At 40.7% G+C, this 12618-nt stretch overlaps 2 protein-coding genes across 2 annotated transcripts in view; one reads left to right on the top strand and one right to left on the bottom strand.

Moving 5' to 3' along the window:
- Positions 1–12618, bottom strand: part of si:dkey-246e1.3 — a 69788-nt gene that overhangs the window by 29080 nt on the left and 28090 nt on the right. The window lies entirely within an intron of this gene.
- cxcl12b (chemokine (C-X-C motif) ligand 12b (stromal cell-derived factor 1)) overlaps positions 10219–12618 on the top strand; it is a 10895-nt gene continuing 8495 nt past the window's right edge. The window contains exon 1 of the mRNA XM_046840767.1: positions 10219–10416. Within this exon, the coding sequence (XP_046696723.1) occupies positions 10350–10416 (67 nt within the window). The 5' untranslated portion in view covers positions 10219–10349. The remainder of the gene's footprint in view (positions 10417–12618) is intronic.

The following is a 12618-nucleotide window of genomic DNA, read 5'->3' as shown; positions in this document are numbered from 1 at the left end:
AGAACATTCAAGTCGTTATTTAGTTTGTCCCCATTGATCAATTAAATTGTTTCTTGAGGTTAAAATTGAGAACCAGATTGAGGTCTTGGTGGGACTGAAACTGCTTGAACTCATGAAGATCTGCTTTACCAGGGATGGAGTGGAAGATCTTGAGTGACCTCTCAACCGTATTCAACCCCATTGGGATGAATGTGATCACTGACTGCACCTCAGGCCTCCTCACCTCACATCAGTACCCGACTTTACTTACAGCCTTGTGGCTGAATAAGCACAATCTCCACAGGATCTTGTGGAACTTTTTTCCAGAAGAATATATAAAAAAATAAATAGTTATATTAATTAGTAATAAATACATTTTGTGCAAATAATATTCGATTGTAAAGCAAACAGTGTTGTAATGCCATTTCTCGTTTAAATTCCCAGAATTTCTCCAGTACGTGTTTTAAGTTTCCTGGCAGCTCAAGAAACCAAATCTTTAATCCAATTTATTCACTGTGTACTAATGCCTGGTCTGTTGCCCACAAGTCTTCCAAAATCAGCTTAAACATGGCCATCGCAATAGTGATGAATGCCTTCAACACAGCAAGAGTCTTCCTGAGCACGAAGCCCGGGTGCAGATTGACGCTGTGATGCGAGCCCGAGGCATGCCGGCGTCCTGCAAATGTGTTTGCTCGTGAAGAAAACCAAACAGAATATCCCTCTGTTTACCTGAGCAAAGAAAGCTCTCCATCTCCATCTCCGAGACAGCTGAAGCTCAAGGAGGTCACGGCGCTCTCTCATCACATGGCCCGTTATCGCTCTCCCACATCACGCATCCCCTCAGAAAGTCCAGTGAAGCTATTTATAACGTTTCTGAGTATGACAGCTGATCTAGAAAAGGTTTTCAAATCCATGTGGAAGCACTTACATGAAATGAAGAGGCCTGAATTGAGATCAGTCCTCTAGAGTGGCCAATTTGGTCCACTGGGGACCATCTAAGGCTAAAAATAAATGACAATTTGACCTTGTAGTTTTAGTAGACAGACAAGAAACTAGTGTTTCTGTATTCTAATGTGTTCCATGGTGCAGAAAAACCCAGCTAGCAATGACTGTCCCCAGGTTGTCTGAAACAAACCATTATGAAGAAAAATAAAGCTCACTAGGAATTTGCAAAGAAATAGTCACTGCATCTGGTGAGTAACAAACAATGCCAAGGTAAAGTATTTTGGGGGGAAAAAACCCAAAACATTGTATACAATAGTGGAACAAATCTGGTCAGAGGAAATGGATAGAGTTGGAACCATAAACTACAGTCCTGTTTATGAAATATTGTTGACCGGTAACTAAGGAAGTTACTTATATAGGTCTGGAATGCTTTGCTGAATCATCTGTCCCACATCTCTGGCAGGTCATAGATTCTTGGCTTGAGTCAGTCAGGCATTGGGGTCTTGGAGTAGAAAGTTCTCCATCTGCTCTGGTTTACACCATAGGATCCGTTCTTCCTTTCCTAACCCCCACCCCATTGCAACTCCCGTCCCTCCTGTCATCTCTCAGCAGGACCTTTCCTACAGGTTTAATAACCCTTGCTGAGAGGGTGTGAGGCAGGGGGGAAATTGAGTGGTGATAAAAGGGCTTTTGGAGATTGAGGGGGTTGGGATGGTGGTCACTTTGCCCTTGCCCCCTGCCCTCTGCAACCCCCCCACCTTTTCACATTGATGACTCTATCTGTCAGCAGATGGCGAAACCCACCCGCGTAGTGTTGACTCAGGAGAAAACGCAAAACAAACGCGGGACTCGAGCTTTGCTCCGTTTCTCTCTCCATCCGCAAGTAGCCATTATACTCTGTATAGATAACACCACATACTTCAGTGTCCACTTTTGACCGTAATCATTTCACCACCATTTATTGAATGTGAATAAAATTTGGGAGAAAGTTCACCACCAAGTGGTCCAGGATCAGTTGTTTTGGGGAGATTAACCCCCAGCATAGTAAACAGGATGTGCTCGTTATGATGAACCCACGGCCTTGTCTCATGTGACCAGAGCGCTACCTCCAGAAGCCATGTCATGGAAACACTGCACCAATTGGCATGGGCAAAGGTTAACCATTTTAGGCAGTATCTACAAACAAACTCTGCTCACTGGGGATTGATCGGGAAATAATTTGGCCCGAAACGTATGGGTGCGTTAGCAATCTCTATTTATGGATAGAAGATGGGAAAATTAGAAAACACTCAGGAGATAAGGGTGATGGAAGGAATGTGTCAAACGTTTGCAATGAAACATCAATGAATATCAGTTCCCAGCACAAACCTTACCATTTTAATATATACTGAAGAAATAGGGCACATCCCGGAGGGCAAATATCCAAAGCTCTGAGTCTGCTAGTCATTCCAAAAAGTATTTTTTATTCAAGAATACATTGGAAAGAAAATCACTCTTGCTAATGGACCTCAGTGATTAACTCTCCTTTGTGTGTTAACTTGCAAATTAGCCTAACGAGATGGATTCCTGCTGTAATTTCCTCACCTTCCCAAAGGAGTCCCTGGCTCTCTTCTTGTAGCGGAAGAGGCGATCCGAAATCCAAAGAAGCGGTACGTATATAAGCGTGCCTAGAAATACTGAAACATGCTCAGAAAGCTTAATCAGAAAGACAGATTCCTTTCGTCTCGTTTACCGTGCCCAGACAGGAACTTGCCTCAGCCGCTCTCCTCCCTCTTGTTGGTTTTGCTTTGTTGCTTTCCATTGAAGCGGCCACTTAAGCATCTGGTTCTGCATTCAGTGCATCCATAACCCTAAGTCCTGACCTCGCGGGGTCACGACGAATGTCACCGGATGACAATGGCATGACTGCCCTACCCGTTCTCACTTCAAAAAAAAAAAAAAAGAAAGAAAGAAAAAGCCTTAACCTGACCACGATGACCCCGTCTCTCCAAGACCTGTGTGCGTAAAAAGGTGGGGTGTCTTTGTGGTCATCCCTGAAACCTGCTTGATTCATCCTCTAGTTGACAAAGACATTCAAACTCAGGCTCCCTTTGAAGGACAGGAAGGTTAAAGAACTTTGCCACGCAATACTTCAAAAGGCGTTTGCGGAGTACCTGATCTACCGACGCTATTTGTTTCCAAAAGAATTCGATCAGTTTGCATGAACAGTGGTTGAGCTTGGAATTCACCGCGACCACAAAATAATCCTCCAGGAACAGACGTCCGTGTGCTCACGATTTGCGCACGTTTTTACAAAATAAGAGCAGCGCCCGAAGCAACTGCATGTAACTTTTTTTATTTGTTCAAAGCTTATAGATATTAACACAGTCACCCTTTTCCAGAGCGACTTGAGGGTTAAGGCCAGCAGTGTCAGCTTGGTGGTGCTGGCATTTGAGACATTGTGACATTCCGATCCAAAGTCCAATGCCTTAATCACTGAGCTTCCTCCCTTTTAGCTTTATAGACATTTAAGAAACTGCCTTTCTGATACAATTCAAGATTTGCTGCTTTTCTGCTTACCATGGTTGTACAAAGTGGTTATTTGAGCTACATTCCATTTATCTGACGAGGAACCTATAAACCACTTACTACTAGATCTACAGTTCTGAACACACTCAGACTGGCAACAATTATGCCCCAGTTAGTCAACGGGATCACATTTGACCCCGGTGATGCTTTTTGACCTGTATTATTTGACTTTGGCTGATGGCATGAATGCACGAATACAGCCTACAGGAGCTAATAATTTTTGGGAGAGTTTGCAGTGTAAGAAGGATGTAATCATTGTGTGAGAAATTGAATTTGACAGGGCCACATTTGCATTTCCTAATTGACGAAAGAACATTTCTTTAATACAAGCCTAGAATCACCCACCACACCTAGTCATCAGTTCTCCGTTCCATTACAGAACATCTGCATGCAATATGAGCGTTATTACTTAAATTTCACTTCCTGTGAGGCCGAGGGTGCCTAGCTGTAGCCTCCTTTAAAAAAAAAAAAAAAAAAAGAAAAACGGAGAGAGTGAGGGACCTATTTCATGTCATGTCTTATTGTTAGTCCAAGACTTGACGGATCTTATCAGGTCTCATTTAAAGGATGGGTACGAGATTTACGGTCGAGTTGCATCTGGGATTGATCTCTAAAAACAACTCCGATCGAATAAAAACGTCCTCCTGCTTTAGCCGTCCGTCAGTCAGACGGAGCCCTGTTATCTGGGCAGAAATCTGCTTGGGATTATGAGTGTTGAGAAGGAGAACATGTGCCACGATCTAATGGCCAACAGCAGTTTGAGAGAGAGCCAAACACCACTCGAACCCTCAGCTAGCTTCCAGACACGGATGGCTAGCTTAAGGGATAACTGATCTTACTTTAAAATAAAAAAAAACAATGTTTACCAAAAGAAAAGGTTTCCAAAGTTTATATATTGGGTTCTGAATCCTGTATTAAACTTATCGCTAAAGAAATCTTCACAAAACATGATTCTCTTTCCAGACTACACGATTATTTCTCAGGCAACTCAAATAGAACAAATGTACAATATATTCTATTCTGGGTAAAGCCCTTGTTTCGAGAAACTTTTTCTAGAGTATTACCCAAACCGAGCATATCAGCAAACCTAAGTCCATTATACTGTACCTCTATGTATACATGTACATTTCTTCACCAGGTTTTCAGTGGTTTTTCTAAACATTAAACTACCTCTTCATGCTACATGTTCACCAAGCCCTACTAAAGTAGCAAAAAGTACACTAGTGATACAGTAAGTCCATCAAATGTTTTCAACAAAATTCCCAAATTCCCTCAAGGCTGCTGAGAACATATTTTCCTCTTGCACCATGTTTCTTCACTCCATACCCACCCCGAAATAGATGCCTTTAGCACTGAGACCTTTAAAGTAAGATGTGTCAGGTCTAATTATTGTCCGAGCCTCGAGCGCTCAAAGCTGTATCGAGTGTTTAAGTGTTTTAACCCTGGCGTATTTACTAGGTGCTAAGTGAGGGCGGTGTTTTATTTCTAGGTGTTGGATGAGGTAGGGATGGAAAGAGGCAGCTTGAGAGTTGAACTGAATGGGACGGGTTTAAGAACTTTGAGTTGTGTCGGTTTTATCGCAGAGAAGAGAGGAGATGAGATATAAATACAGACAGTGATTAATGAACGTCTGCTTCTAATTCTGTTTTCCTGGCCGAGCTCGGACAGGCTCTCCCCAGCGCTTTGTGTATCACAATGCATTTTCTTTTAAACGATGTGTGTGTAAACTCCCACTCGCTTACGAATGGAAGGAATCCAAAGTCGAATTCGATGAGCGTTAAATCGGTGTTTCATGAGAAACATGAAATTGTGTCCCGACACTCACCTGGGTCGGTTCATGACTCCTCATCGTGTAAAGCGAGACAAACTTGTACGGTCTGATTCGAACGACTTGGACGTTTTCTCCGACCTTGAAATTAGCTCCGGGTTTTGCTTTCCATCCTGCCTTGATTACTGCTCACTCCTGCTTCTGCTGCACGCCAATTGATGTTCCCAGCAATTCTTCTTCTTGTTCTTCTTTTCCCAATGAACTTTTTTTATATACATATTTCTAATGGCTTCCAATACAAATGCCATTAAAATAAAACATCAGCTGTTAACCATTGAAACCACCACCATCTTGTTTCCATTACGTCGAGTACATCATTAAATCATTACTATAAAACCGAGGGAAACCCAGTGTGCTGGAATCAGGATGCTTAATAATGCTTTAATGATCCCAATTGGTTGTCCAGTAGATACCACGATGTGGACTATAAGTTGCTTGAGGTGTGACAAATGACCTACAGACCATTAGAAATTCTTTTAAAACTAATACTAGTAAAAACATTTCAAAATTCTATGCGGGTTTCTAATCGGTTAAATAAAAAGTACTGGCCATGAGAAAACTCCATTTCAGCTCTTTTACTGGTTTTTTTGTTACAAATTCAAAGGCCATAAATCTTTTGAAATACTTTAAAGAGTTCCAGGAACTGGGATATGAAAAGGAAAATGTGATTTATGCAGTTGTGAATTATTACTTGTTTTTTATATATATATATATATATATATATATATATATATATATATATATATATATATATATATATATATATATTTTTTTTTTTTTTTTTTCCTGAAACCACAAATATTAATGCTGCACCAGAGAACTCCATTTTGTGAAGAGATTCTAAAACAAATCCCTTTTTTAAGTCTCGAACCTTTAGCCATCCAAGCAGCGCTGTGGTATCATTAAGGAATAAAAAACCGCTCGCGGACGTGCCGTTAGAGGAAAACACACCTGGCTCTAATCTTTAGATACCGAAGGAGGTCTGATTAGCTTCACCACGTGTGTCAGATTAGCGCCGTATGAAGATGATGGATCTCTGGTGAAGCCATGCTTGTCCAGGGAGCCCTCTCTTTCACTTTGTGCTTTAAAGTCCACAGAGATCAGCAAACTATGCTCTTGACAAATAAAGGCAAATGTGCTAGTGCTAGAGAGAATAGTAGAAAACACGTGGCTGACTTGGAGTTATTGCACTTATCTCCAGCGCTTTGAACGCTCTAAGTGTTCTTTGGGATCTTGCCAGCGTCTGCCACACAATGCTGCAAAGTAAACTTTTTTTTTTTTTTGTTTTTGTTTTTTTGCCCAGTTCTCACGAATTAAAAACGTGTTTAAAAACCCATTGGAGGCCCCTCGTGTATTCCACAAGGCTCCCAGTAGTGTCGACATCAGCGCCTAGCATATGGACCTTGAATGACAAATGAGATGAGTGATTAGTTCTCAGGGTACCTTCATCTCCACAGAAATATCTACATATTTATCCTGGGCTAACACTGCTACGCTGTCTGAAACAGCTCTGATCCTTGTAGGATGAGTCTCTATTATGATATGATGGAAGTGTAATGAAACCTAGTTTACTTATTAGTTCCAAACTAATAGAATATGAAAATCTTTTTTTTTTTTACATAACTATACACTCTGGATGATTTGAATTATATTTCCATGTGAACCTGAGCCAGCGATTACTGGTTGACAAGAGTGGAACAAGCTGTGGTCTTTAGCTGTGGTAGATGTAAAGGGCAGTTATGCGTTACTGAACCTGGCACCAACAACCATTCCATTGTCAAAGTTATTTTTGACACACAAAAGTTTTCTTTCCTCATTCTGACTTTTGGGGTGAACTTTAGCCTTATTCTGCTGCTGCATGATTGGCCAGCTGCTTTATTGCACGGCACAGGTTAGTGTATATAAACATGCAGTGTATTCTAGAGTTCTGCATCTCCATAACTGAGGCTGGTGCGATTCACATCTCGATGCATAGACGATGATACGAGGAATTAAAGCTACAATGAAGCAGCAGCGGTGCTGAGAGAACGCTCACGAGAAACAGGAGAAATCAACGGGTCACAAATGTTCAATATGATAAAAGTAAAGCGCATCTACTGATAATTCTATATAAATAAATTACATTTTTATAGATGCAAATATACTAAAAAACATGCATCACGACACAAATGCCAACTTGTATTCAATGCACACTTTTTTTTAAATCGATGGATCGTATCGTTAACTTTTATGGCGATTGTAAATCTGTGAATCTCATCATTCCTGGTGTATTCTTTAGGGAAGGGTCTTTGTGGTGGTCGAAAATTCGTCAGCGGCTCCTTTTAAGCAAAAATAAACTCGAGAGCCGATGTGCGCTTACACTAAACATCAAAAAGGCTCCATGTTCGGATTGTATGTTGTTCTAAACAGCAGTGTTTGCTTGCAGTGTTGCTCGCTTTGTACTAAGCTATGCTTATTTCTCACAGTGTTTATGTTGATGTGAAATAAGTGCGTGGAAAAAGATCGGAGAGCGCGACTGGAACTCGAGCTTACAAGAAACTGAACATCGGGTGGCAGGCTTTTTTTTATTATTCTGAATATTAAATTATTGAATAAAGGAACATATTGTCTAGAAATGGTGTAAGGAGACTAATAGAATCAAAGTGTTCAAAGCTGCTCGCTGTTTTTGAACGCCAGTCAAAACGAATTTTGAGAACAAAGTGAAGGAGAAAAAAAACGTGTGAGAAACTTTTGAGAAAATTGTGGTTCAGATACAAAGAAAAAAACAGCATCGGTAAACTCTAACCTCAACCACAACAATGATTTCTTTCTCCTTTGTATTCTACCAGAAGAATGAAAGTTACACTTGGTGGCCAAATGTTTGTGGACCCCAAACATAAGCACACCTATGTGCTTTTTGAACATCCCATTCCACATTTAGACCCACCACTCTTCTGGGAAGATGTTCCACTAGATTTTGTGGAGATTCATGCTCATTCAAACACAAGGGTGTTAATAAAGTCCAGTGCTGATGTAGTTGAGGTGAGGAGGCCTGGAGTGCAGTCAGTGTTTCAGTTCATTATGTTCAATAGGGTTGAGGAGGTCAGAACTTCATAGAAGATCTTTTACTCCAACCCATAAAAACCACATCTCCATGGAGCTGCTGTTGTTCCTTTTCATGCTGCAACAGTTTTCGGTCTTCTTTCGTGTCTCCAATGTTGCAAGAAACTGTTTGGAGAAAAGGCACAGTTTCAAAAAGTCAGGGGTCCTAATACATTTGACCATACAGTGCTTGTTTGGTCCCTGATTTTAATACTTGACTATTGCGTCTCGGTCCACTCTAATCTCCCTAAACACTCAACACATTGAGTCTTGGCAAGTAATCCAGCCAGAACCTTTTACCTGCAGTCCCTGGACCTCTATTACCATCTCTGCAAAACATGGGGTTCGTTCTTATCATGTGGCTTCTTAGCGCCTCCTTTGCGATGCCACGAGAACGGGAATAGTGGCGAGACGTCCATGCTCGCTGAAGTGCGACGTCGCTTATTTACGACTTGCACAGCTGCGTCACCTGACACAACACGCCGCGAAACGCAGACCGGACACTTCTTCGTCCATGTTGTTTAGGACTGAATCGAGAGAAAAGGCATGAGTTTTTGCTCACACACCCTCCTAAAGAAGCTGTCGAAAGAGCTGTATGATTAACTCTGTGTTTATTTGCATTGCCCTTGTTAAAGGATCGTGTTGTATATTTCAGCGAAGGATCGGTGGCGTTTGAAAGACTGTGCGGAGTGCCAGCTAATTCCACACATTCCCCATCGTAGCCTTAAAGCCGCTCGTGATTGCGATCTAACGAGGTCAATGTTGGTCATTTGGGCCGAGTAACTGGTGCCTTTCCATTGATTACAGAGCTATGCTCTTTGCGACATATCTCCAAAGATTCTGTCAATCGGACATCTCGAACATTTGAACTCAAGCTATTTGTGGCCTTGTTATTCTTCCGGGGCGTCCTGTTGTTTTACGACACCCTCCACACCTTCGCACCTTGCCTCCGTGTGACTGCTGAGCGGCAGACGCCGGGATTGCTCCAGTCCGTCACAATCAGCAAAGTTTCCCGTATTTTTAAGCTTTTTTTTTCTCTCAGTGATCAGTCGTGATGTATAAACATCTCGGGCTTCATTATAGCTTCAGTTTTCTTTGCGGACCAGGCGGTCATCACTTCCTGCACCTTTCAAACCAGATTTTCATTGTGTGTGGAAGGCAAACTCAAGAAAAGTATAAAGGTGTGATTTGAAACTCCGATAATGTCAGACTTTGAACTTGATGAAAGATAGAAAGTGAGAGAAAGAGAGATGAGGAGGCAAACAGAGCGATGGACAATATACAACAAGAGAGAGTGAGAGAGTGAGAGAGAGAGAGAGAGAGAAGACGTGAGAGAGACAGCAAGAATGATAGAGCCTAGAACAGGAGCGAGAGATACGTAGCAAGCGGGATTGAGACAGATCCAAAGAAAGACACAGAGAGAAAAAAAGGCAGCAAGAACAACAGACAGACACATAGACAGAGGAAGAATGAGAAGCAGAAAAAGAAAGACAGTTATGGAAGCAGAACGAGATATACAGAAAGAGAGTGAGACAGTGACAGACAGACAGAAAGACTGATCCAAAGAAATACACACAGAAAGTGGTAAGTGTGTGCATAACAGAGAGAAAAAGAGTGAGAGAGTGAGAGAGAGAGAGAGAGAGAGAGAGAGAGAGAGAGAGAGTTGGATGCAAACTGTTGCTCCAGTCTCCATCCAAAACATTTTAATTGGTAATGTTTGTGTGAGAGCAGGTCCAAAAAATACACCCCTCCACTTTCTCCCTCTCTTTTCTCCTCCTCCTCCTGAATATGTGGGAGTGCTCTCCTGCCCCTCTTTAACACTGCGCTCAGCTCTGAGGCACCACACTGTGTCCTGGAAGCTGACTGTGACTAAGACAAAGACTCTCGATATACACACTCTCACTTGCTAGCGCTTACACACACACACACACACACACACACACACACAATGGATGTCAAACTTGTGGTGATGATGCTTTTCCTCGTTGTGTCTATGAAGGACTCTGAGACTGAAGGTAAGACGGCTGCTGTTTCGCCTGTAGTAAAGTTTTTTTGTTTGTTTTTATTTATTACATTTTTTTTAACAATTACGTGCTACGGTGCTGGATGTGGGGATCATGTAACCAGAATTTAAGACTAAATCCGATGATTTCCTCTTCTTTTTTTATATATTTTTGTATTCCTTTTTTTGTAATCCGACCTTTACATTTAAACAAGCCTTTTAATTTGAATTGTTCATTTCATTCTTTCTTTTTAATTGATTTATTCGTTTGGGGTTTATGACTAATTAAATGATTAAGTCTAAACATTAGTTATCTCTTTTTTTAATAGTTTTAAATCATTTTTTATATATATATATATATATATTTTGAGTATCTTGCAAGGCTTGGGGTAAGAATTCATTAGATTTTTTGTGTTTCAATGATTTTAAAGCACCTCATTGCATCATTAGAGACTGAAGCCAGCAAATGAGCTGTGTTTATGTTCATGCTGCTGTGCGTTTTTGAATAGAATTAAGCCTGCAATTAAGCCTTTATCTGGCAAATTGTGTGGAACTGGCGACCACTCGCTCCTTCAAAAGAAACAATTCAGTTCCAATTTCGTGCGTGTAAAAGCGTTAAATATGCACCGGGTTGCTGGTCGGGGATTTGAACCCGACTCTGGTCACTCGCAAGGCAATTGGTTGAAAGGGTAGAGATGTGTCTGATTGAACAGAAGGAATCTCCAGGAATCTCTTCGGATTCCTCGTTCACACTGACTGTCTGTTTATAGACTGCCTTCTAGATTTTTCTACAAGTTATACATAAAATTAGACAATTTTTTTTCTGTTTCAGCAGAAAGAAAAAAAGAAGTTACAACAACTTTTGGGTGAACAGAATAAAAAAATTTAAAATAAACAAGCATTTTTAATAAATAGGTAAATAAATGAATAAATATTTTTTTAATAATACTCTGTTCTTAAATTCCTATGCTAAACATCATTATTTCAACATAATAATCTTCTAATTAAAAAGGTCTTTAATTGTAGATTTCACACTAAACTGATTAGTTCAACACACTTTAATTGTACTGATTTGTACTTTTCCTGGAGTCTACAGGAAATTAGAATGTACTCCATTTTCCAGATGTTGGACATCTGCTTACACTTTATATAGTTTATATGCAGTATATTAATAATAACTCAATATATTGAGCTCATCTTATCTACAGCTGCTAAATATTAAAACAAAATAGCTTGTAAAACAAAACAACAAAATCTAGGAGAAAAATCCTATAATGAAATGCTGACTTCATACAGTATCTTAAAAAAATTTAATAAAATATGGACACCTGATTAGAAGATTGATATGTGCTTCTTTTTAAACATCTTATTTAACATTTGGTTGCCATTTGCTTTAGTAAGAACCTCCACTCCACTAAGATGTTCTAGTAGATTTTGTGGAGGTATATTCAGCCACAATGGTGTTAGTAAAGTCAGGGACTGATGAAGGTGAGGTGAGGAGGCCTGGGGTCCAATTCATGTTTAATAGGGTTTAAGCTCTATCGCAGGAGATCTTCCACTCCAACCCATGGAAGAGCAAATCGTCATGGTGCTGGCTTTGTGCACAGGGGTATTGTCATGCTGGAACAGTGAAGTGAAGGAAAAATGTGATGTTTCCACATCCATAGACGTCCTGTACTGTTCTGCAGAAGAACACAGTCTACATATTCATGTGTATTTAGTGGTTCTACCGTGGTCTCCGTCGACATTTAAGACCAAATGCTTTATAATGAGGTGTTGAGAAAAAGCAGGCTCATCTGTGGTTTATGAGTGACTGCTTATAACGCATTATAACGCACGGTGACGTTCAGGAACAATGTTGGGTAATTATACAGTATATATTAGGACCAGCATTTTAGATCAATTACAAAAACTACCAGTGGGTTTGAAAATCCCTCAGCAGTCACATCTTTCATAACGCAACTTAGATGTTTTTGCTTCTCGGCATATGCTGATGAAGACCAGGACGACACCGAGAACGCACTTGTTAATCAAACACACACACTTTCAGGTCCAACACACACACACACACACACACACACACACACACACACACAGAGAGAGCGACATATTGGATTAAGAACAAGGCCGAGACTGGGGTTGAGGAAGACCAGGGAAAGCTCTTCAGCCCATCAATCAGAGCCTCAAAGCACTCTGGGTAAGTTTAAGGGCTCTT

The sequence above is a fragment of the Silurus meridionalis genome, chromosome 26 (genome assembly GCF_014805685.1).
Source record: "Silurus meridionalis isolate SWU-2019-XX chromosome 26, ASM1480568v1, whole genome shotgun sequence".
In the NCBI taxonomy this organism is placed as follows: domain Eukaryota; kingdom Metazoa; phylum Chordata; class Actinopteri; order Siluriformes; family Siluridae; genus Silurus; species Silurus meridionalis.
This window is presented reverse-complemented; position numbering and strand designations above follow the sequence as displayed.